This window comes from Microplitis mediator, chromosome 7, assembly GCF_029852145.1.
Source record: "Microplitis mediator isolate UGA2020A chromosome 7, iyMicMedi2.1, whole genome shotgun sequence".
Taxonomy (NCBI): domain Eukaryota; kingdom Metazoa; phylum Arthropoda; class Insecta; order Hymenoptera; family Braconidae; genus Microplitis; species Microplitis mediator.
In genome coordinates, this window is record NC_079975.1 from 6,479,525 (window position 1) to 6,503,540 (window position 24,016).

Below are 24,016 nucleotides of genomic sequence, written 5' to 3' on the forward strand. Positions count from 1 at the left end.
GGTAGAAATATCAGTTGTGGAATATTTAGGGAATTGATAAATTTAATAAACTTTTATATATAGTAAAATATCATAGCATGCAGTAAGTTATTGATTAATAAAACCATGTATGTATAACGAATGTAACAATTACATAAGAAAAAAGTATTTTGATTTAAATTATTCAAAAAATACTTAAAATAATTGAAGATTTCCCTGATTTAAAGAAAAATATTCAAAGCGATTAGGAATAATTCAAAACAATTCAATTTTAATACTATATTAATACAGTCATCATTGAGTGAATCGTTTTGTTAAATATAATAAAAATATATTAAATCTTCTTATTATATTTTAAGGTTCCGTAACAAATTACCCCGATATAATAATCCCGACAAAATAACCTGAATAAAAATAACTTTACTATTAAATAATCTCAACAACATTAACCTTCAAGTAGAAATTTTTTCTGAAAAACTCAGTTCCAAAGTTCTAAAGACTTTTTCAAAGTTTTTCAGAGAAAAGTCCGAAAAATTTCCACCAGGGTAACCATTCGCGGCACCTATTTTAAGACTCTAAAAATTTATTAGAGAAAGAGAAGTCTTAACATTTGGTTAATAACATCAAAAAAAGAGTAGATCAAACTTTTGATCCTGATGTAAAAATAAATTGTATGGTCGCCTATAGAGCAAAAGATGACATCCCAATCCGCGTTTTTGTCAATGCTACGGGTGCCGGAATGCCATGCTTTCTTCTTTAGATATGAAGAAGATAATCATCTATGTTAATCTACTTCGATCTATGTAGAACTAAGCAAATCTTCATAGATATACGTAGTCCTAATCCATTTTTTCATTGGGACAGGAATAATAAATAGAAGTATTTAAAAAATATTGCTGCAATTTTAGCAATTAATTTAATCACATATGTTTGTATATATAAATATATATAGAACTTTTTTTTCTTATGTATTTCCATCATGTTTACGTGTGTGATCCCTTATCATGACATACAATGTGGACAAGATTTAAATTTTTATTAGTAAATAAATTTTGATAATATTCATAAACATCAGAATTCTTAATGAGATCTCTCTCGGAAGATTTTATTAACTGCGGCACTAACGTACGTGATCTTTCAATTCTGGAAAAAAAAAAACAGATCTTCAAATCCAGGTTATTATAATATCACTAATAGCCTAGTAAAGGTAGAAAATCGTCCATAAGACCACAAAAATGAATCGGAACAATTTTGAAAACTCGAATCTTATATCAATCGATATGTAACGGGTTAGCTTAGAGTTGTTAGTAAAAAACAAAAGGCGGTCACAATTTCATTAGACAATTAAATTAGTACATAACTTACTTATGATCCAAATTCCACGTCGAAAAAAGAATCAATTCTTCGCGCGATCTATAAGGATTGATTTTATGTTTTTCTCCATAAGCACAATGTTCTGCATTCCAAAGACCTTCACATTTAAATTCTCCAGTTGCATCACAAAAGGCAAATTGATCATCTTCCCCTCGAAAGAATATTTCATATGGCATCTTTTTTTTCCCTTTAACTTCCAGTTTTTCAATTGCAAGTTTCTTATTAGAAGATACTTTCTTAGCATCAATTTCGTCTTCGGAAGTTATTTTGTCGTTGGTCTCTTCCTCTATTCCTAATCTTGTGAGCTTACAAGGACAGTGGTCATAACACTTGTCATAAGCTCCATCTGCTGCATCTAAACCATCGTTCAATTTACTTTTAGAACTACGACTTCGATCAAAATAGTACCCAAAAAAGTGATCTTCTTTTAGTTGTAATTTAAAATATTCAATGATACAATGCAATCGTAATCTTGCTTTTTGGTTGACTTTCCATGTTTCAGATGCCTTTATTTGTTCAATTGTCTTATATAAGTAACCGCGTATTCTGTCTTGACATCTGCGATGCATATATGCTTCCTTAAAAGGAACAAAAACTCATTAAACAAATATGATTTTCTTCTACTAATTTTTAAGATATAAGTGAAAAATATTCATAATAAAACCTTAGTTACGACATTGCTTTCCGAACCTTCAAACCATTCCGGATGATCTTCTCTTCTGCTGAAGATTGTTTTAGAGTTATCACTATTTAATATACTATTCAACATGGCGACCTTTTTTTTCAGATTATCTGATAAAAACTTGGAAGCTTCATCAGCTACCGTAAGGTAATCAATATTGACTTTTTTGAGGGTTTCATAAAGTAAATCTGCATCTGCAATAAATTCAAGTAGATAACGAACAGTCCGTACAAAAATAACCTTCTCATTAGTTAGAATCTAGCCCTTTGGGTAACGAGGTGACTGCGGAGGAACGACTGAAATTTTTTCTACCTATGGCTTACGGTCCGTGAACGAATATCGTTAATTTCGTGAATTTTATTGCAGGGATTCAAGCTCGGCGTCGAAAAGCCAATAACTAGATTAAAAACATCAATTAAAAATAGTCAAACATACGCAAAAATTTTGTTTGAACACGAGTGAAGTATCTCGAGTCGAATCCGCTATAAAAATCATTTAAACCAGTTCGGTTCGATTGAATAGTGATACGAAATGAATATAATTTGTAATCCAATCCGATCTAGTTTTGCGTAATAAAACCTTCGGGATCACCAAGGACGTGTTCTATAATAAAATTGTATTCTTACCAATTAATTAATCTAAAAGTTTGTAAATTGTGAAACATTGTAGTGAATAAGTGGAATTCCTATATTGTAATCGAAAGTTTAAATAGAAAAAAAGCAAAGATCATAGCTTAAACCTTGTGAGTTTCATTTGAAAGTAGCACACAAGATTTTATTCTACAACCCCAACCACGCCCATTCAACCAACTCCTGGAAAAGGATGATTGAGCTGCTAAGTCCTGGAGGGATAAAACCTGCCGTGTTAGAAGAAAGTTTCTTCAAAAGGTAAGTGTGAGAGACTTATAATTACATCTCCTCTTGTAACTGATCTATTAATAAATACAACGTGGCCAAAATCAAAGACGTTTGGATTCGTAATCTTCGAAAAGATCCACAATAAATAATAAGTATAGGAAGAGAAATTTTTCCTCGAATTTTTTACTGTTATCTGCAACTTTCAAATCGCTCGTCTAAATTTTTCTGTCGCTACCAAAGAAAAAATCCCGGATAGTTAAATTAAATTACAGCGACGGGCATAGCCCACTCAAGTGCATTCGTCATCTACATAAATCATCTACTTGGTCGTTTGAAAAAACATTGATTTTAAGTATATGACACCTCAAAATTACCTCCGAGTTAATGGAATCCGACTTTATGGAATACTCTATTTTTATATTAGCTCGATACTATTGAACACCGTTTCATTATAGTTTGATGAGTGGTCCCATGTGCTCGGGTAAATTAAAATAATCTAATTGAACGAAAAGAGTTCCTGGATTTCTCAAAATTTTTTGTATTTCATTAGTTTTTGTACACTTACCCGAAAGCAATTTTTCACCAGGTTTTTGAAGCACTAGCGTTGTTTGAGGATCCAGTGTATAAAAATATTCTTCATCAATTAATGATCCATCTACAAGATACATATTGATCTCTGCTATATCATTAGTTACCTACGTAAATCAATACTCAAAATTATTGTCAATAAATGGAATTTACACTTAAATGAAAAATGAGTGCTTATAATCATGCATGATTCATGGATGATCATATATAATTTTTTATTATCAGTAAATGACAACATCTCCACAAAATTTTTGGCCATACATATTCACGAATGACCTAGCGGGAGTCAGCAGTTACACTGCGAATATTCACTATTTTCGACGCGGCTAAGTGTACAGAAATAGGTAGGATTGAATAAGGGATAAGCGTGCGGCACGATAACGTGCCACATGGTAGGCTATTCCGAACACAGGTTTTTTTCTGTATCTTTATACACTATGCACTATTTTCACTGTTTCAAATTTAAGAGAGTATCTGTCTATAATCAAATGTACATATTAGACTGTGTCAGGGAAAAAAGTTTTTTTTTTCTTTTAATAAAATTCATTTCAGAAGTTACTTTAATAAAAAAAAAATCCTCCCAAAATCTTGACTCTGCATCTCAAAAATTGAGCTTGCGCACGGGGGGGGGGTCTCCTTTCCCATTTAAAATACATTTAAAAACATTTTTTTTTCTATTTTATAAATAACTATGTTAAAAATTTTTTTTTCAGATTTTTAAATTCTGAGATTTTGTAGGAAATTAAATTCTCTACGAAAACAATCTCTTCTGTCATACGGTTAAAGTTGATAGGAAAAAAGTTATAGAGATTGAAACTTAGAAAAAAAAAATCGAATTTTTAAAATGAATACAATTTTTTTGTTTTTTATTCGTTAACTAGCAGGATTTAATTTTTTTATTATTTCTCAATTAAAGTCCTTATAATAAATGTAATTATCTACAAAAATAGTCCTTAGAGTCTTTTTAATAGAGCTCATAGAAAGAAAGTTACAGAGCTCTAAAGTTGAGAAAAATTGAATTAATGAGAAAAAAAAAATTTTTTTTTTTATATTTTTACAAAATTAAATTGTAATTGAAATTAAAAATTCAGGTTCATTGTATCTATGTTCTCTGGGCTTATAATCCTTCAAAATAATATTAGACTACAAAATTTTTTTTGACATGTATTTAATTTAAAAAAAAAAAAAATAACTTTTTTTTCTGACACAGTCTAATACATGTACGTATACAACGAAATATAGCACAATTTGCTTACATTAAACTTTGTACAAGCTTTTTGCTTAAGTTCTTGAAAACTTCGACAAGCGATTCCAAATTTTCGTGTTCTATTTGCATCTGTAACTTTAAATCCTTTGAGCTGTAAAATTTTATGACAGTAAATTTCTGATATTATAGATTCATTTAAAACTAGAAATATAATCTAGTTTTATTATTTATCTAATTACCTTGTGTTCAACTTGCAAGTCCGTTATTTTTACAAAACAGTGTCCAAGTGACATTCTTTTTAGTACTTGTATTGCTGATGTATTGCAGGGGCCTGATGTAAATTAATTTTCTCCAATTAATTAATCAGAATTCGTTCTTATTATCATTTTTATACGTTAAATACATTTGTTATTTATGCTAATCTAAACAACACATCTCTGTAGAAAAAGAGAAAAGGAATTAATTTTTTAAATTTCAAAAATAATTAAAGTATGTAAAAAAAATGATACTGAAGTTAGCTGACGTCTAATAATTTTTGGATTGTTTTTCTCAACGATAAATTAAAAAAAAAATTTTTTTCGAAAAAATTGCACCTATAGTTTTTTTAATTTTCTAAATGTGCATATTTTTAGTTTTTTTTTTTTATGTCATTAGTTTGTTTAAATAAAAATCCAAAAATTTTTGATCGTCTGTCAATTTCAGGATCATTAAAAAAAAATATTGTTATATTTTTAAATATGCGTATTTTTCCACTTTCCCAACCACCAACCAGTCCTGGCATGTATTTATTAAATTATTATTACAACAAACTATATCAATAATAATAGATCAAAAGATCATTATTTTTAAAAAAATCATTTAACCTTATAATAGGCAGTGAGCTGTTGATATAGTTTTTTAGCAGTGATCAATTATGATACATAACAAAGCAATGGAATAAAACCTCTTTTAACCTGAAACTTAAATTATTGCCGTAAATAACTCATAAGTAATCGGACTCAATATTGTTATTATTATTTAATGTTTGTTAACAATTATTGCTAAAAATTCATAACAATGATTTTTACCCGCTATCCATAAGCAACAACAGTGGTTGTGTAAACTACAATATCATGGACAATGTTCTCTTTGGTTGCTTTGTGTTACTATTCAATTCCTATACTCCCACCATTCAGTAAAAAAACGACTTCTAACAAGGAAACAAGCGTCCAAAAGTCTATCTCACTACTACTAAGTTAGCGCGGAAGTTTGATTTTTGAAAATTATCGATATACCAAAAAATTGCTCTCTAAATGCTCTTTCAGAATCAAAAATTGCTCCAGTCGTAAAAATAATATTTAATTAATTATCGTCAATTAAAAATACAAAATTAATTTTGTGTATAACTCAATTAATAAATTTATTTTTAATATTTATCGTCTAACTCTACTGATTCTGCTGAAAGCTGAGACTTTATCATGACTACTCAGCGTGTTAACTTTTCCTTTCCTTCTGCTGGTTCTCGAACTGAACTACACTGATGATAGGGTTAAAAAAATTTATGCAGTTTATGCTGACTTGTCATGCCTCCACCTCGCGGAATTGAATGGAACTGCGGTTTTGCAGGTGAGATACCAACCGCGGAGCTGATTCGCGCGGGAGTGTTGAAATGGCTTCAGTGCGAGAAAAAAAGTAAAAAGAGAAAATTTATATAAATAAATGGCAGTGTTACATGTCTATTCACAACATCTTTACTCACGAAAAATAGTTATAACTCTACTAATTTACTTCTTTACTCAGCCTCAACTCTACTCAAATTTATTTTAACTCAGCTTCAAATGGACTCAAAGATATCTCTACTTTGGGAATAATGGACAAATTATTGATAACTAAGTATTCGAAATTTTTTAAAGTACGTTAGTTATTTTCATTTAAATTTCAATTCGTACCAAGAAATCGTATTCTGGCTTATTTTAATTAATTTCTTCTTAAGATAAAGAACTGAAGAGCTTCCAGGAATTCTGAAAAGTTTTAGAAAAGTCATGGGAAATATAATGAATAAAAAATGTTCTATAACTTATTGTGATATTAATTCTAAAATCTCAAATTTTACCACACGGAATTAAAATTATGGGAACTTTTGCTACGCATTATGGAAATAGTTCCCATAATGGTATAGGAAGTGTGCCCATACTATTATAGGGATGGTTCCCATAATATATGGGAATAGTTCCCATAATACCATAAAAATTTTTTTTTGCAAAATAGTGTAGAAATTTCTCTCATGATATGGAGAGATTTTAATGAAACTTCTTCGAGGCTAAATTTGTTAAAAAAAAAATTTTTTATTAAAAATTTTAATGTTTTTGCCCAAATATGAATTTTTTTTTCAATGTATGAATTTTTGTTTTTATATTTAATAATATTTCTGTGTATTGTAGAAGTAATTACCACACTTCTTTTGAAATTAATTTTTTCATGATAGTATGGGAACCATAATATTATGGGAATGGTTCCTATAATTTATGGGAATAATTCCTATGAAATATAAGGCTCATTCCTATATATTATGGGAATGATTTCCATAATATTATAGGAAGAATTCCTATAAATTATAGGAACAATCCCAATAAATTATAGGAACCATTCCTATAATGTTATGGATAGCATTCCCATAATTATAGGAACTGTTCCTATTATTATGGGACATATTCCTATAATTATAGGAACTGCTCCCATAATTTATGGTCATAGTTCCTATGTTGGTATAGGAAAAAAAATTATAGAATTATGGGAACCATTTCCATAATTCTCTTTCCGTGCGTGGGCTTTATTTTGGTATTCACTAAAATTGTAAGACCATTTATGAAAAAAACAAATAATTGTTTTTTTTTTCGGCTCTATCTAACACATATACGTACATGTGTTAACTTATAAACCGCCACCATTTTCGGAACCTACTTACCTAATTATGACATACTATGCCTAAATTCCATAAAAATTCCACTATCTAGACAAATGCAATAGTTAGATTTTTATGAAATTATACTAAAAAGATATAGCGCTTAATATTTCACTGTTGCCCAGCGAAGCGGCTAAGGTATTACTACTATTGACTGAACCTTTAAACAATGAATCGCATGAAATCTTTAGTGCATTAATATCTTATTAATATTTGGCAATATTAAAAACGTTTATGTATCCATCATATGAATTATTACAGAATATTTTCAAAGAAATCAACAGAAATTAGTTAAATGTTATGGAAGTTGACCAAGGTTTCTGATACTAAAATATTACGGAAATTATATTTAAATATAAATAAACATTCGTTAATATTGTATGCATAAATAATTGTTGAATTTATGTGTGATCAATGTACTCGATGCTCGATAATTAACCTCTTGTTCATGCACTGTAATGTATTTTGAGGTCAATATTTCCATATTTTTATCAATTTAAACAACTGATCACGTCATAAATGTTCTTTTTTTTTTCATTCAATAGCTGAAAAATTTGCAGTTTTTAAGGCCCATATTTATCACGAGTAAAGACAATATTCAAAGTACAGTAGCTAATTCAACTTTTTAGACTAACTTTGTGATAATACGAATAGAACGCTTACTATATATATTAAGGTGGCGCAAAAAAACCAACTATTTTTTTTTCGATCTTGTATAAAAAGATGTAAGTTTTCAATTATTTAAAAACCCTCTCCAAAAATCAGCACGATTCAAAAATTTTTTAGATTTTTTATTTTTTTAAAATTTTTTTCACCAAAAATTATTGTCCCTCAAAATTGCAACTAAAAATATGAATTTTTAAAGGTCGCTCGAGAATTTAGAAAATTTTTAAGTTCAAAATTTTTCACGTTCCTGAGCGACCTTCAAATATTAATATTAAGACTTGATTTTGAATTCACTTTTTATTCATATTATGATTAAAAATTTCTAACGAGGTAATAAAGAAATTTAAAAGAGCGTAAAAATTACGATCTTGTAATTAATGGATATTTTTAATTGAAATTTTAAAAGGATTAGGATATTTTTAGTAACTAATCTTATTATGTTATTATAACTAGGCCACTATTTTTATTGGACGAATTTCAATTTATAAATGTATCATAAAATATAATTATTGTAATGAATTTCAATAAACATTGCGTTTTTCAATAGAGTAAAAACTGAATTGATCATTAAGTATTTTATTAAAAAAGTTTATGATATAAATATTATCAAGATTTTTAAATTCTATTGATTGCCAGAATCTGTTATTCGAAATGATGTCACATTGGTTCAGCCAAAACTTGATTTCATAAAAGATGTTAATTAAACATTGAGAAATATGAATAATTTGTAGATATGTAAGTCTGCAAAAAAATTCAATTTTCGTGAAAGAAATTACTCAATACTCTAGCACTTGAAAGTTAAATCGATGCCCGTTACCATATGAATAACGACTACGTTAAAAAAAAAAATATATATATATACATATATATGAAAACTTACAACAAAACAACACCCAATTAATGAATAACATACTTTTATCCTTTGGCAACTGATAATTCGTTTTTACTATCTCTTAACGCAGCAAAAAATTATATTTTCATTTCCATTCATCAGTTTTTTTATTAAGTAACTGTTCTATCGTCAGTGTATAGATATCTATAAAAAATTTAAATGTGAGTATAACGTTGATTCAACAATCAATAAGTAGGAGTAGGAAATGTACGGATCTCCTATTGCAATCGATGCTCTATCAGCACCATATTTACGAAAAAACTGTAAGGGGGTGGGGACGCTCAAATAGAAGATCATCGCCTCGTGTTACCGTCGCTTGACCAAGGTTCTCTTTGACGGTGGCACCCACAAGGATTCCCCGAGGTTGTCAAGTCGACTTCGAGAGTGGCACACTACTCTGTTAGTCAGTGGTCCAGTCGTTTACCGTCGAGTAAAGTTTAAATTGTGAGGGTGATTGTAACGGTCGGAATTTATATTTTTCGGATATTCCGAATTGTTTTTAAATTTTATTGTTTTTAAATTTAACATACTTGTCTTTGATTCCTAAATTATTAAATAGAGAACCAAAAACTAAGGTCAGTAAATCTTCATATTTTTTTAAACGAGTTCGATATTCTTTTGAAAAATATGATATTTTTTATGATAGTTTATGTAACTAAAGTATAAAACGTTTTTGTAATATAGTTTTTTTGTCGTAATTAATTATGACAGTGTATAATTATTTTAAAAATAATTTCAATGCAAGTAATTTGATTTTTACATATATTTCATATATTGTTGAGATAATAGTTTTATTTTTAATTTTTTTCACTGACACTTAATCTACTCAATTCTTCGCACATTTTTTATCATGCGGTTTGATTCGTACATAGTGTAGACGTATCTTAAGACGTAATTTCAAACTACTTCATCATTATATTTATATTTCCATTATTCATTAAAAACTCGATTTGTGTGATCGTAAACTCGCGCAAGTATTAGTAGTTTTTATTGCTATAAAATTATGTTATTCAATCCGATTGTAAATATATAATATAGTGCCGACAGATTACCAATGATTAAATAAAATAAAAAACTTTTCCATCAAAATTTCTACTACTTCTACATGACAGTGTATCAGTTTTTTTGCAGTTTTAATGTTCTGGTAATTGCAAGAATTAAATGATCTAATCAATTCACTATAATTTTCTGAGATCGATAATTACGATGAAATATTTTTTGTGACTATAACAGTTTATACTCTTACAGGTGGACAAAACATATCATTACTTATCTATTATGTGAAAAACCCAAATGTACCTATTAATTTTAATTAAAAATTGTGAAAACAAAAAATTTATCTCTTCCATAAGGATTATATTGATTTCATTTTCTAATGTAACACATAAAATATATGATACTGAAGCTAGCAGACGTCTAATAATTTTTGGATTTTCTTTTAGACCGTAAATTTGAAAAAAAAAAAAAATTGTGCATATTTTTAGTTTTTTTTTTTTTTGCAATTCATTTGGTGAAAAAAAAAATCCAAAAATTACTAATTGTCTGCTAACTTCAGGATCATATAGAATATTTATTTTTTTTTCCTGATAATACCAATTTTCTTAAATATACTATCTAATACACTGACTCTAAAGTTTCTATACCTCCCACTTTTTGATGATAACTATAGCTGAGATCGTACGCCGTTACTAATCTTAGGTCTTAACAAATGAATACGCAGTAACATTACATTCAATGAATATTATCATTATTACTAAACTGTTGTTTCACTTGAATTTTGTAATATCCTTCGTCGATGATTAACCACAGCAAAGGAAAAGTAATTTTTCAATATGATTTCTGCTTATTTATTGTAACAATTAAAGTTGATGACAAAACTTTTTTTATAAATTATTAAAAACTATAGTTGTTATAGAAAAATGTATACAAATATTTATATACATACACCTAAAAAAAATTATGGAAATGGTTCCCATAATTCTATAAAATTATTTCCTATACCAACATAGGAATTATCACCATAAATTATAGGAACCATTCCTATAATGCTAATGGTAGTATTCCCATAGATACAGGAACAGTTCCTATAATTATGGAAATTCTACCAATAACATTATAAGAACGGTTCTTATAATTATAGGAATGGTTCCTATAATAATAAGAATGGTTCTTATAATATTGTGAGAATCATTCCCATAATATATAGGAATGAACTCTATATTTTATAGGAATCATTCCCAAAAATTATAGGAACCATTCCCATAATATTATAGGAATACAATAGTATGGGAATTATTCCCATAATATTATGGGAATGGTTCCCATATTGGTATAGGAACCATTCCCATAGCATTATGGTAATGGTTCCCATAATGATATGGGAACTATTCCCATACTATTGTGGGAACTATCCCCATAATGCATGGCAAAAGTTCCCATAATTTTCTTTCCGTGTAGTAAAAAAAAATTGTAAAAATTAAGACAAGGCTGTGTGTTAAAACTACATTTTATACAAATTTTTACGTTGTTTCAACAGTATTCATTTGTGTAAAAAAAAAAAAAAAAAAAAAATGTTAATATTCTTTGTTACCGGTTCTAAAACTTTAACACATTCAAATTATCTGCAACACGCGTAAAGTGTTAATTTAACATTTTTATTTGTGTTATTTTGATACTTATAAAAATTCACGAATATACGTAAGCTTAAAAAGTGACCAAGGTAAATTCAACACAATCGTTATGTTAATTTAATGAATTAACACTCGCTCTATGTTAAAGTTACATTTCAAAAGTGTTAACACTTTTTTCAACAGTAATACTGAGTAAATGTTACTTTGGTTATAATCAGAATTTTTTGTGTTAAAAATGAACTGATCAAACAACACAAATGTAATGTTAAATTAACACACAAAAAATGTTAAATATTTAACACGAAATTTTTTACACAGACTTTTTTCTTTACACAAATACCAAATATTTTTTACTGTGTTACGCTACTGTTCAAAAGTATTTGGCCTCTTACAAAAAGGTATTTTGAAAAAGTTTGAATAAATGGAACGACTTCATACTTCATAGTAATTTTAATTATTCATTAACAAATTATTAGACGTATAACAATACGTATTTTCCGGTCAGATACAAACTTTGGAACCTAATAAAATTGTTTTAATAAATGTATTGTTTGTAATATAATGAAAAATGCAGGTGGCCAAATACTGTTAAACGGTTGTGTATATGTATATGTATATATACATTTAATTAAACATATTATGACTAATACGTAATATTCAATATAATTAAAACGTTAATTATTTATATAAAAGTGTCAATAGAGACTATATTAGTTGTATCGACTTCTTGACGGTCTTTGTCGAGGTAACAGTATAATCAAAGTCAACTATTCACAATCATCAGGAACTTGTTTCGAGGTTGAACAGTTCAAAATCGAGTTAGCGAAGTGCATGCGCGATTGCCACAAACTATAAAATCGTCAAGTAAAACACGTGGAAATTGAATGAGAATCCTAATGATCGATAGTAAAGATAATGGCTTCTAAAAATAATGCAATACTATATATTTATATCATAGTATGCGCAAAAGAGAATATATTTACTCATATGATGCATTTATCCATAATGGCATCACTTAACAATACTAAACATGTTCTTTTTTCAATATTTTGAAAAGACCGGTTTAGATTTTTCCTCCTCGAGGGCTTTGATCTTACACAAAAGATTGTCTATCTACAAGAATAGTATGAGAGTCCAGCTTTTTCTTACTTATTTAGCAATCATAAAGATAAGACATCAGCTATCAAAACGTTGTTTTATTACTCTGATCGATGAAATAATAAACAAAAAGCAATTTAACAAGTAGTTTATTGTAAAGATTTTGTTAACGATAAAAAAAGTATTCAGGGATGCATAAAATATGGAATACAAAGATCATTAGATAAAATGATCATTTTTTCTTTTGGAGTTTTTATTATTCAACCGTCAAAAACAAGCCGAATAAGTAAATAAAAAACTTTGTGATATAAAAAGTACACTGCTGCAATCCTGTTTACCTTGATTTACGTTCTCTTAATATCAATGTCCTTCATAGTCTTCAGACCCCTAGAAATCACGGGCAGAGATACTATTATAATTATGTTATTGTGGAAAAAAAAATAATATCACTAATTAAGTGCGAAATAAAACGATCAATCAAACACCTATACACGATACTGAATAAATCGTTTTGATTTCTAACTCTTGAATACCAATAATCAAAGTTTAAATTTTTTTTAAATTATCACACCAATAAAGAATATCATTTATTTTATTTTCTGTGGAATAAAATAAAATAAATCTTATGATATAAGAGAAGAGAGAAAAATTTTTCTCTCCAAGGTTACGCAAATCAAAATTGCTTTCCGTACAGGTTGAGAAGCAATTATTGTCATTAAGAATAATTCATTCTATGATTACAATGTAAAAGAGAAAATTATCTATTTCAGCTGGCAGAATGTACAGATTTATAAGGAAAAGATAAGCATAATAATAATCGTCAGATTTCTGAAGTATTGATGCTGTTTGAAATTATAGTGCATAGAAATAATTTTTATCGATGAAAGAACCAATTAAAAGATATGTTGATCTCTACCGTGTCATTGTTTGCCGATAGAATTTGGGATTGAAGCTTAAATATATATAGATGTGATTTGTATGACTAGTTTTCTTTGAATGACCCTATCAAAAAAATCCATATGAGAATTTAAGTACCCGCAGTTTTCAATGTGAATTTCCCATATGGGAATCCAGATACTCATGGTGTCCTACATGGATTCTTATATAAATTCATACACTCCTATATTAACCCGAGTCGAAATATTAGACGTAAATTGAACGTTCTTAACGTTTTAAACGTAAATTGAGCGTTTTTAAAGTTTTGAACGTAGATTGGAGTATCATAAATTGAAAACATATTTATCATAAAACTAAAACCTATTTATACTTCCAATAAGAAAACATAAGCATACCAAAAAATTTTTTTCATCGATTTTGTACTCCTGGATTATAATCACGTCAATTCCCTAAAATTTTGTCGTCTGCTTTTCTGGCTCTTAAATAAAGAATTCGTATTTTGAAAAAAATTTTTTTCAGTTTCATACTTCTGTTGAAATAAATTAATTGATGTTATCATTAAACTAAAATCATAACTCATGAAATTACCAATTTTTTATGAACCAAAATACAAAAAATCGTTCAATTTACTTTCAAAACGTTAAGAACGTTCAACTTACGTCTAATATTTTGACTCGGGAATTCCTATCGATTCTTACATAAATTCATACATTTTTATATGGATCCCTATGGGTTCTCATGCAATCCCACATGGATTTTTTTGATAAGGAAAAAATAAAATCAATTTATATTACACTTTTAATCAAAACTTAAAAAAGTATACTATAGTCTTAAAGACCTACGATATGTTGTACCCCAGGTCAAAACATCGAGTAAAATCACCAATTATAATTAGAATATTTTATTCATATGCTACTTAACCATAATTGGGTCAAATTGGTCACCGAAAATAAAAATACGAATGTAAAAAAGAACACCATTTTTTTTTTTGGAATAAGAAGTAATTTGTACTTTATAATATTTTCAAACACAGCGAATGAAATCTGGCAAGTTGACTACTCTCTAAACATGAATTAGTGAAAATTTCATTAATTACGTTAGTGAAGCAGTATTCACTTCATAATCAGTGTATTTCAACAACAAATTAGTGAATCTTCACTAATAAATTTAGATCTATAATTTTCACTAACAAATTAATGATTTTCTCTAATAATCTAGCGATATTTTCATAATTTCCACAAGTAAAGCTGTTATGCATTTCTTAATTTGTGGATTTCACAATTTCACTAGTCAAATTCCACTATTAATATTGATGTTATAAGTTCCCTTAGTAAATTAATGATTTTCACTAATAAAGTAAGGAAGTTGTCAAACATGAAATTAGTAAAACTTTTATGCACTATGTATTCAGTGAATTTTACAATTTTACTAGTCAAACTTTCCTTGGATCTACTATAGTGGAAACAAAATGCAGAGACAAAAATGTACACCGTTTTTTTTTTAATAACGTGTCTCTACACAGAAAAAAAGAATTTCTGGGCGCAAGAATTTTTTTGTATTAGAAATTGAACACAAAAATTTTATTAGGACGAGAAAAAATTTATTGACTCAAAAAGTTTTTTTCTTGCTCTGAGAAAATTAATTCTCGCAGTAAGAAAATTTCTGTTTTCAATTCATAATACAAAAATTTTCCTGGGGCGAGTAAAAAATTCTTGTGCCAAGAAATCCTTTTTTTCTGTGTATACTGTAATCGGATCCGATCTGACAGCCGTCAAATTTTAATTATTAGAAAAACTTATTTATCACCTAAACTCTTTCAATAGTTGTTATTTATAGCTTATAATAATAATTTTAATTAAAATTTATTTCTTTGTGAACAGTCCATCGTTTATAGACGTAAATAAATTCCTTTTAAACATGCTAGCCCGATTTATTCGGTTAACTTTTAACAAACTATGGATTAATTCAGAAATCTTATCTGCTTTGAAATGCCAAAAACTGCATAAAATGACGCATCAATCATCAAAATGGGATTATTCGTTCAAGAGATGTCGTCAACGAAAAAAATTAAAACCGTACAGCCTATTATTGATAACCGCCATTTTAAAACAGAACACAGATTTACGACGAGTATACATAAAAATATAAGTGATATTATTAATCAACATCATTTCATCATGACACGGAGTGCGATATCGATTTATTGTACTAAAATTGATAAGGGTGCTAAAGTAAAATGTAATGTGTGCGAAAAGTGTTTCAATTTAATAAAAGTACGTCTACGACGACGAGTCATTTAAATTCTATTAATAAAACTGATTTTTCTATAAAAGAAGAAAATCATTGTCGTAAAATTTTAAGATCAATTGAAGATACAGCAACAAATGGAGAAAATGAATTAGATCTTCGGCTTAATTAATAAAGAAAGTAACTATTTATATGCATATTTATTAATTTAATAAAATTCATGCAAATATGAGTTCTGAACAATAGATTATTCATCCACTTCAACCCATTACTCAACTTGAACCTGTGACTGAGTCTGTTTCAACGGTTTCAACCTTCAATGGTCCTATGGATCGTTGTATCAACAATCATCTCTATTTTTTCTGTGCCATTTGCTCTCTGAACCAACGTCGTCCGCTGCTATGACTCGTAAACATCTGGAACTAAAAAGCAAAGTTAAAGCTAAACTTCAACAAGCGAAAGCAGTATGTGTTATTACAGATCTTCGCACTCATTAACATACATTGGGTTGAGAGCTGATTATTTAGAAGGTAAATAGCTAAATAAACTCTTATCAATATCGCTAATTAGTTAACAAGATATTTATTAGTAAAATAATGATTATTTTTATTAGGGGCCCAGATGAAAACTGTGGAACTTGGAGCTTATCATTAATGAAAGAAAAACAATCGAAAATTTATGCAGTAAATTGTGAGACATATATTTACATAATGGAATCTTGAAAACAATGAAATCACCGCTACTGTTTTTGATGGAGGATCTAATATAAAAGACGTTTTCAAGAAAGAATTTAGCGAAGAAACACGTATTTCATGTTTTAGGCATGTGATTAACAACATAGGACAGCGACTAATTGGAATTAATATTACTACAATGCCATCAGAGTCTGATAGTAGATTAATTGAACCGCCTGTTGATGAAACCCATACTACCCTAATAGCACAGTTTGCTTAGTAAAAGATTACTTTACAAAAATTTCCTTGAATTTTTCGTCAAATGTTCGTCAACTTTGGGCTTTTCCGTTTTTCACGACAATTTATATACAACTTGCTATACAATTTGACGTGAATTTACTACTCAAATTAGAATGCAAATTCACTTTAAAAGTTGTAAACAAATTGTTGTCAAAAACGGAAAAGCCCGAAGTTGACGTTAAATTGTTGGCAAATTCGAGCAGCAAATTTCAGTAATTTCAATTATTAAATTACTGTAAATTTCAAGCTAAAGTGGCTATTAGGGTAGTGATTGAGATGCTAGAAATGTAGATTGTAATATAAAACAATCTACTCTGCGAGAGCTCTTATCGAAAGTAAAAAAAATAGCTATGTTTTTTCAACAAAGTGAAAGAGCAACAACAGAGTTTACTTCTATACAAATAGGGCAATCTTATTCATCTAGTCCCAAACTCATCTCCCTGATAACCAGGGTTTCTCGTACAAAGGTTGGTATTCATTAGTTTGCGACCAACTTGACGACAAGCTGTCGACAACTTTAGCATTTGCAACTTTTGGCTACAAGTTACCGCCACTTTCTGAGAAAGTTGACGCCAGTATGGAGCCGCAACTGGACTGCAGGTTTCTTGAGAAAATGGGAGGCAACTTACTGTCAACTTATTGAATTTCCAACTTTTGCCACCAACTTTCTCAGAAAGTGTCGATCAACTTTGGAAGTATCAACTTTTGCGGGTAACGTGGTGTCCAGTTGCGGCTGTAGTTTCACGTCAGTTTCTCTCCAACTTGGCTATCAGTGCCAGGAAGAAGAAATATTTAGCTGACTTTATACCTGGCAGATAACTTACTGGTTTTGGAATCTATAAAATATACATACCTATGGAACGTTGCGGAATCATTTTTACCCGTCGTCGCTGCGTCAGATTCTTGTGAACGGATATTGTCGCTCGCTGGTCTTATCGGGAACTAATTGAGGAGCCATTTATCACCACAGTATTTGAATGAACTAGTCTCTTTGCGACCTCTCGATGAAAAAATACAGTTTTCGGAATAGTTAAAAGAAAATTTATTTTTCATTTTTATCACTACTTTGCGAACAAATGACTTGTCTAAACTAATTTATTTTTAAGTAAAATAAGAAATTGAGAATATTTAACTTTTTATAAGCATTAAACATTTTTATTTTATTGTATAGCTAAATAAATGTCGCAATGGAAATATAAAATTACTGAGTTTAATTTTTATTCAATTTGAATAAATCGAATCAGAAGTAATTATGGTAACATCAAATTCAATTTGGTTAAATCCAGACAGCATGATTTCATAATTAGAAAATCATATTACGCTAGATAAAGCTTGATCAGATATCGCGTTACTGATTCTAAAAGGACTTATATTTTTACACGCCCTTGGGTCTTTAGGAAACGCTTTACAGCCAAAAAGCCGTGTAATTTTTGTTTTTAATGCCAATTGTTTTGTAGACTTATTTTATGGCTAAAAATTGAAGAAAAAAAATTTTTCAGCTTTAGAATAAGTTGACAACATGATTAGTAGTTGAAAAAAACATTATACGCACTTTTGAGTTTAAACTTAATGACTAAAGCCAAAAGGGCTTATAAAAATATATAATATAAGTCTTTGTGGAATTAGTGACGCGATATGTCATCAGATACGATGCTATCTATTTAGATCTAGTACTATGTAAATCCTATCAAATGATTATCTCCCGCTGAATATCAATAAAACTAAGCAGATCGAATTCAATTTATCTCTATCTATTCAAACATGAAATTCGATCTGATTATATCTCAACTTTTCTTCAGCATAGATCACACCAACAAATTATAATTCGCTAGATCTAGTTAGATCTGGATAGATCAGATCTACCCATATCTACTTATACTTAACATTTGGCCAGTTTAGATCTAAATTTGATCTGGGCAGCGCTAAACGTTTTTTACTAAGGCCTAAAAATTATATCCAGCCAGATATGATTTGATGGTCAGATAAAACTAGATCTATTTATACCTGATATTTAATCTAATTTTATATACTTTGTTTACAGATTTGACTATTAGCAGTTACCGAAGAATCTATACAATATGCCTGGTATTATTGAGTGGTATCGCGATCTCATGCAAAATAAAATTGGTAATTACATGCATTAAACTTTTTACACTAAAATTTATCTTGAAATGTTGTTATGAAAATTTGATTTACAAATAATTTATTTTTCCAGATCACAGAACTAGTGATTGGTTTCTTGTTACCGGACCAGGACCGTTATTGATGATTGTTGTAACTTATGTTTACTTTAGCACATCAGCCGGTCCAAGATATATGAGAGATAAAAAACCATACTCTCTAAAAAATATATTAATCGTTTATAATTTTATCCAAGTGATTCTAAGCTGTGTATTAGTCCATGAAGGCCTAGTAAATGGTTGGTGGAACGACTATGGTTTTGGCTGCCAATCAGTCGACAGATCAATGAACCCTAAAGCTCTGAGGGTAACGAATACTATTTTTTCACTTAAGACAGTATTTTACTTTAAGCGCTCAAAAAAAAAGGCTATTTTTTATGAATTTTTAATGAGATTATGAAAAAAGATATACATGGAGGGTTTGTTAGGATAATCAAATACACTATTGAAATACATTTAAAAAAATTTATTATATATTTTATACACTTTTAACATACAAAAACATCATTCGAATACAATGTCTCGATTAGTAGGTGGGTCTGCGCTTGGTGTTAAAATTTCAAAAATGGACAATCTGAAACAGAAAATTTTTGAATTTTTAAAATCAATATATCATTAGCAATCGGCTGGACTACGATTTTTAATGTTCATGCAAAAATAACAAAATGGCAGAGAAAAAAAAAGTTGCTTTAAATATATAGGTTCCATACCTAATGAACTTCGAAAATTTGAACTTTTACACTTTGAACTTGGAAATTTGAACTTTGGCAATTTGAACTTTTGTAAATTTGAACTTTGGCGATTTGAACTTTGGTAAATTTGAACTCTGAATAATTTAGTATTTCTTTCATCAAAAATATTTTTCTTTCATAATTCATAAAAGTTCAAATTTACCAAAGTTCAAGTTGCCAAAGTGTAAATTTACCAAAGTTTAAACTTACCAAAATTCAAGTTGCCAAAGTTCAAATTTACCAAAGTTCAAACTTACCAAAGTTCAAATTGCCAAAGTTCAAGTTTACCAAAGTTCAAATTGCCAAAGTTCAAGTTTACCAAAGTTCAAACTTACCAAAGTTAAAATTTACCAAATTTCAAACTTACCAAAGTTCAAATTGGTAAAGTTCAATTTTCAAAGTTCATTAGGTCGGTCACCTATTCATAATTTCATTAAAAATTCATAAAAATAGCCTTTTTTTCGAGCGCTCAAGTAGAATACTGCCTCAATGATAACTATGAAATTTACAAAGTAAAATTCCAAATTCATTTTCAGATGGCTCGAGCTGTTTGGCTGTATTACATTTGTAAGCTGATCGAACTCTCGGACACAGTATTTTTTGTTCTTCGAAAGAAGCAACGACAAATATCATTTCTTCACGTATGGCATCATGCTATTATGACTGTTACAGCTTGGATTGGAGTCAGATTTTTCCCAGGAGGTCATGTAACTCTTCTTGGTCTCATTAACTCATTTATTCATATTATTATGTATGCATACTACATGTTATCTGCGTTTGGCCCACACATGGAGAAATATCTTTGGTGGAAAAAATATCTGACGAGATTACAACTTATTCAATTTTGTATTATATTCATGCATAATATTCAGCATTTTTGGTTAGACTGTGACTTCCCCAAATCACTTGCTGGATTGTTGTGCTTCAATGCAGGGTTTTTCATTTATTTGTTTGGTTCATTCTATGTGAAAAATTATTTATCGCCGACATCGCGCAAAGTTCAAAATAGTAAATCGATTCAAACTCCATCTACTACTAATGAAAAAATCGACTGATCAGAAAATCACTGAATTATACAATACTGCATATCTCAATAATAAAGCGTGACCTCACGCTCGGATGTAGTGAAATTTCGAAAATTTTTCTACATTTTACTATGTATGGTTAAGAAATAGTTTAATTATTAAAATTCAATTAATGAGATACAGGCAACCTCGGTAACTTTGGCCTAATCAGGGCAATTTAAACTTCTTGTAAAGTGTATATTTGACTTTGTTTCACCATGAAATGTAGATAACAGGATACTAAACTGACTATTGGTTAAACCGTTAGAAAAAATAGTATTTAAGTAATGGCTAAATATTATTTTTTAGGACCAACATTGTTATCCTGACGAAAGAAAGTTACCCGAATTGACTGTTCCTTATATTAAAATTAAGTCATTAAAATTTATAATTTTATATGTAATATGTCTAGATTTTCAGATGAAAAATCTCTCAACTTTCTTTTAGGAATTAGTATTCATTTAAGGTTTTCATACACAGAAAAAAATAAACTTTAAAAATTAGTGTTTGAAATTATAACCCCCCGAGTCGAAACACAAATTCTCGTTCAATCCTCAAAAGCCTCAATTCCTTTGATGTTTTATCTGCCGCCCAGAAAGTAACTCTACTTTAGTACTCAAAATCCTCAATGAGAACTATGAGGTCTAAATTTTGAATTATAAGTAAGACCTCAAAATCCTCAACGAATGAAAAGTTATGTTTCGGACTTTTAAGAATTTTAGATAGAAAAGGGAGAGGAGAGAATACGTCGAATGAGACTTTTGATGTTCAAATGGGGATAAAATGATTTCTGTACGTTTTGAGTATTTTGAGGCTCTAATCTAGATTATGTTATTCCAGTTCTCAAAGTGGTAAAATTGGTCGTAACTGCTACTTTGAGGACTAAACTAGGATAGCTTTCTATACTGTTGTCGATCTCCAAATTCTAAATTGATCCTCAAAAACTTCATTGAGAACTTTGAGACGTAAATCCGAATTTGTTTTTTGACTTGGGCCGGAACCTGAGTGTGAATATAGGGAATTTTAACATTCCAAACAATATATTTTATAATACATGTCATAAATTTGTTAAGTATCAGTTACGATTTTTAAAGTTCAAATATCAATTTTTCTTGCATAGACAATAAATTTTAATACTTATCAAATAATTATTCACGTTTTAATTATAAATTAAAGAATTAATATTTAGAATGATAGTATTTACTGATCACTTTATTATGACATTACTTGTCGTTTCTTAATTTATAGAGTCATGTTGGGCAAGTGTGCGCATACTTGCCTTACATGATTATAGTTCATTTTTTTCCGTATAGTCACAACGGTAAAAATAATTTGTTATTACCATAAGTTATTTCAAGGTGAAATGAAATGAATCAGTTTTCGGTGCAATTTCCAACATATAATTAACTTAAATTTATAATTATAAGTATCATTGTACGTAAAAGTCAGTATGACATAGCAATAATCGTTCATTCATACAGCATTAATGAATAAACTCATCTTTTAGAATTCATGTCATTAATTTCTTTATTTATATCATTTGATACAAATTATTACAGATTAAAATTAATATTTTGACAAGATAAAAAAAAATAATTTCTCCATCTATTGAACATGATCTTTGGACAATGTGTATAAAAAAAAAAATCATAGTTTTTTTGTTAATTTATTTTTTGTTTTTAGAAGAGTTAATTTTTTAACGGTTCAAATATAATTAGCAATATTTTTATATTAACATTTAAAAGAAGATTAATTTTTTTAAATTACTTGCACGTATTTATTTTACAAGGGGTATACAAATTCAATTTATTTTTTACTATTCTAATTTTATAACTAGCAGTAATGTATTCATTTATAATTTACCCCCGAAAATTTTATGGAAGTTACAAGTAAGCTTTGCTATTCATTAATACTGGAAATGTAGTCATTTAGTTAACTAACGTTCTATTTGTGGTAATAACTTAAAAGAAAAATAGATTTGATTCTTACCCTTTTACAATTTTTTTGTCGACTTTAATTATCCCGGTCGTATAGTTTCTGAGAAACAGTTTGAAATCATTGTTTTTTTTAACACGGATTGATTATAAACAATTAGAAAGTCCCTGGCCATTTCTATTCAGAACTCGAATCTAACTCATTCCGTACCAATTGATATACCATTCAAAGATTTTCAACATTCTTTCGATGTGTTTTTGTAATCCTATAGTCCCTTTTCTGAGCTAACTCCCTATCCAAAAATTCCCATAGAATCCACTCAAATGCGACAAAAACCGCATAGAATCCTATAGTATGTATTGGTTTCTATGCGGTTTTTGTCGCATTTGAGTGGATTCTATGGGAATTTTGGGATAGAGCTGGGCTATAGTAAAGATGTCAAAATCAGAAAAAAATACTAATGAGCACTAACGAGAAACTCTAATGGTTTAGATTTTTCGCTCACTAATTGCTTAGTGTCATTAGTGCGTTTAGCGCTATTAGCCTTAATTTCATCAGTGCATTTAGCTTCATTAGTACGTTTAGTACCATTTAAACGTACCCTATCAAAAACAATCCATATGGGAATCCAGCCTAGATTCCTATGTGGGTTCCCATATGGCGTTTTCGGATAGATTCCCACTTGGTTTCCTATAGGAATCCACCATAGATCCCGACATAGATTCTCACATGGTTTCCTATGGGAATCCACACCATGCCAATTTCATATGGGAACCTTGTTTGAAATCCCATGCGGGTTTTTACTTCGATTTCCCATGGGAATCTGCACCATGTCAAAATGGGAGTCCAGGTACCTATATTTTCCTATGTGGTTCCCATATGGGAATCCAGATACCCATGGTTTCCTACATGAATTCTCATATAAATCCATACACTCCTATATTAATTCCTATGAATTCTTACATAAATTCATACGTTCCTATATGGATTCCTATGGGTTTCCATGCAATTCCACATGGATTTTTTTGATAGGGTAGTGTTATTAATGCTATTAACATTATTATTACTTATAAT

At 29.0% G+C, this 24,016-nt stretch overlaps 2 protein-coding genes across 4 annotated transcripts; one reads left to right on the forward strand and one right to left on the reverse strand.

The window, feature by feature from the left end:
- Positions 1-853: 853 nt before the first annotated feature.
- On the reverse strand, positions 854-6,190 carry LOC130672147 (DNA fragmentation factor subunit beta). 2 transcript variants are annotated; one of them, XM_057476491.1, is made up of 8 exons: positions 5,755-6,190; positions 5,551-5,640; positions 4,927-5,124; positions 4,737-4,838; positions 3,458-3,587; positions 2,018-2,229; positions 1,345-1,931; positions 854-1,122 (listed from the first exon to the last, which is right to left on the reverse strand). In XM_057476491.1, exons 3-8 carry the CDS (start codon positions 4,978-4,980, stop codon positions 963-965), a joined length of 1,245 nt encoding a protein of 414 aa, XP_057332474.1. In that variant the 5' UTR covers positions 4,981-5,124; positions 5,551-5,640; positions 5,755-6,190; the 3' UTR covers positions 854-962. The 2 variants fall into 2 exon arrangements, with proteins under 2 accessions (XP_057332474.1, XP_057332473.1); XM_057476490.1 differs by having other exon boundaries at positions 5,551-5,646.
- LOC130672148 (elongation of very long chain fatty acids protein 7-like) lies at positions 2,753-23,287 on the forward strand. Of its 2 annotated transcripts, none has more exons than XM_057476493.1 (4): positions 2,753-2,922; positions 19,074-19,159; positions 19,248-19,519; positions 20,480-23,287. In XM_057476493.1, exons 2-4 carry the CDS (start codon positions 19,111-19,113, stop codon positions 20,996-20,998), a joined length of 840 nt encoding a protein of 279 aa, XP_057332476.1. In that variant the 5' UTR covers positions 2,753-2,922; positions 19,074-19,110; the 3' UTR covers positions 20,999-23,287. The 2 variants fall into 2 exon arrangements, with proteins under 2 accessions (XP_057332476.1, XP_057332475.1); XM_057476492.1 differs by lacking the exon at positions 2,753-2,922 and adding an exon at positions 9,491-9,761.
- Positions 23,288-24,016: the final 729 nt, after the last annotated feature.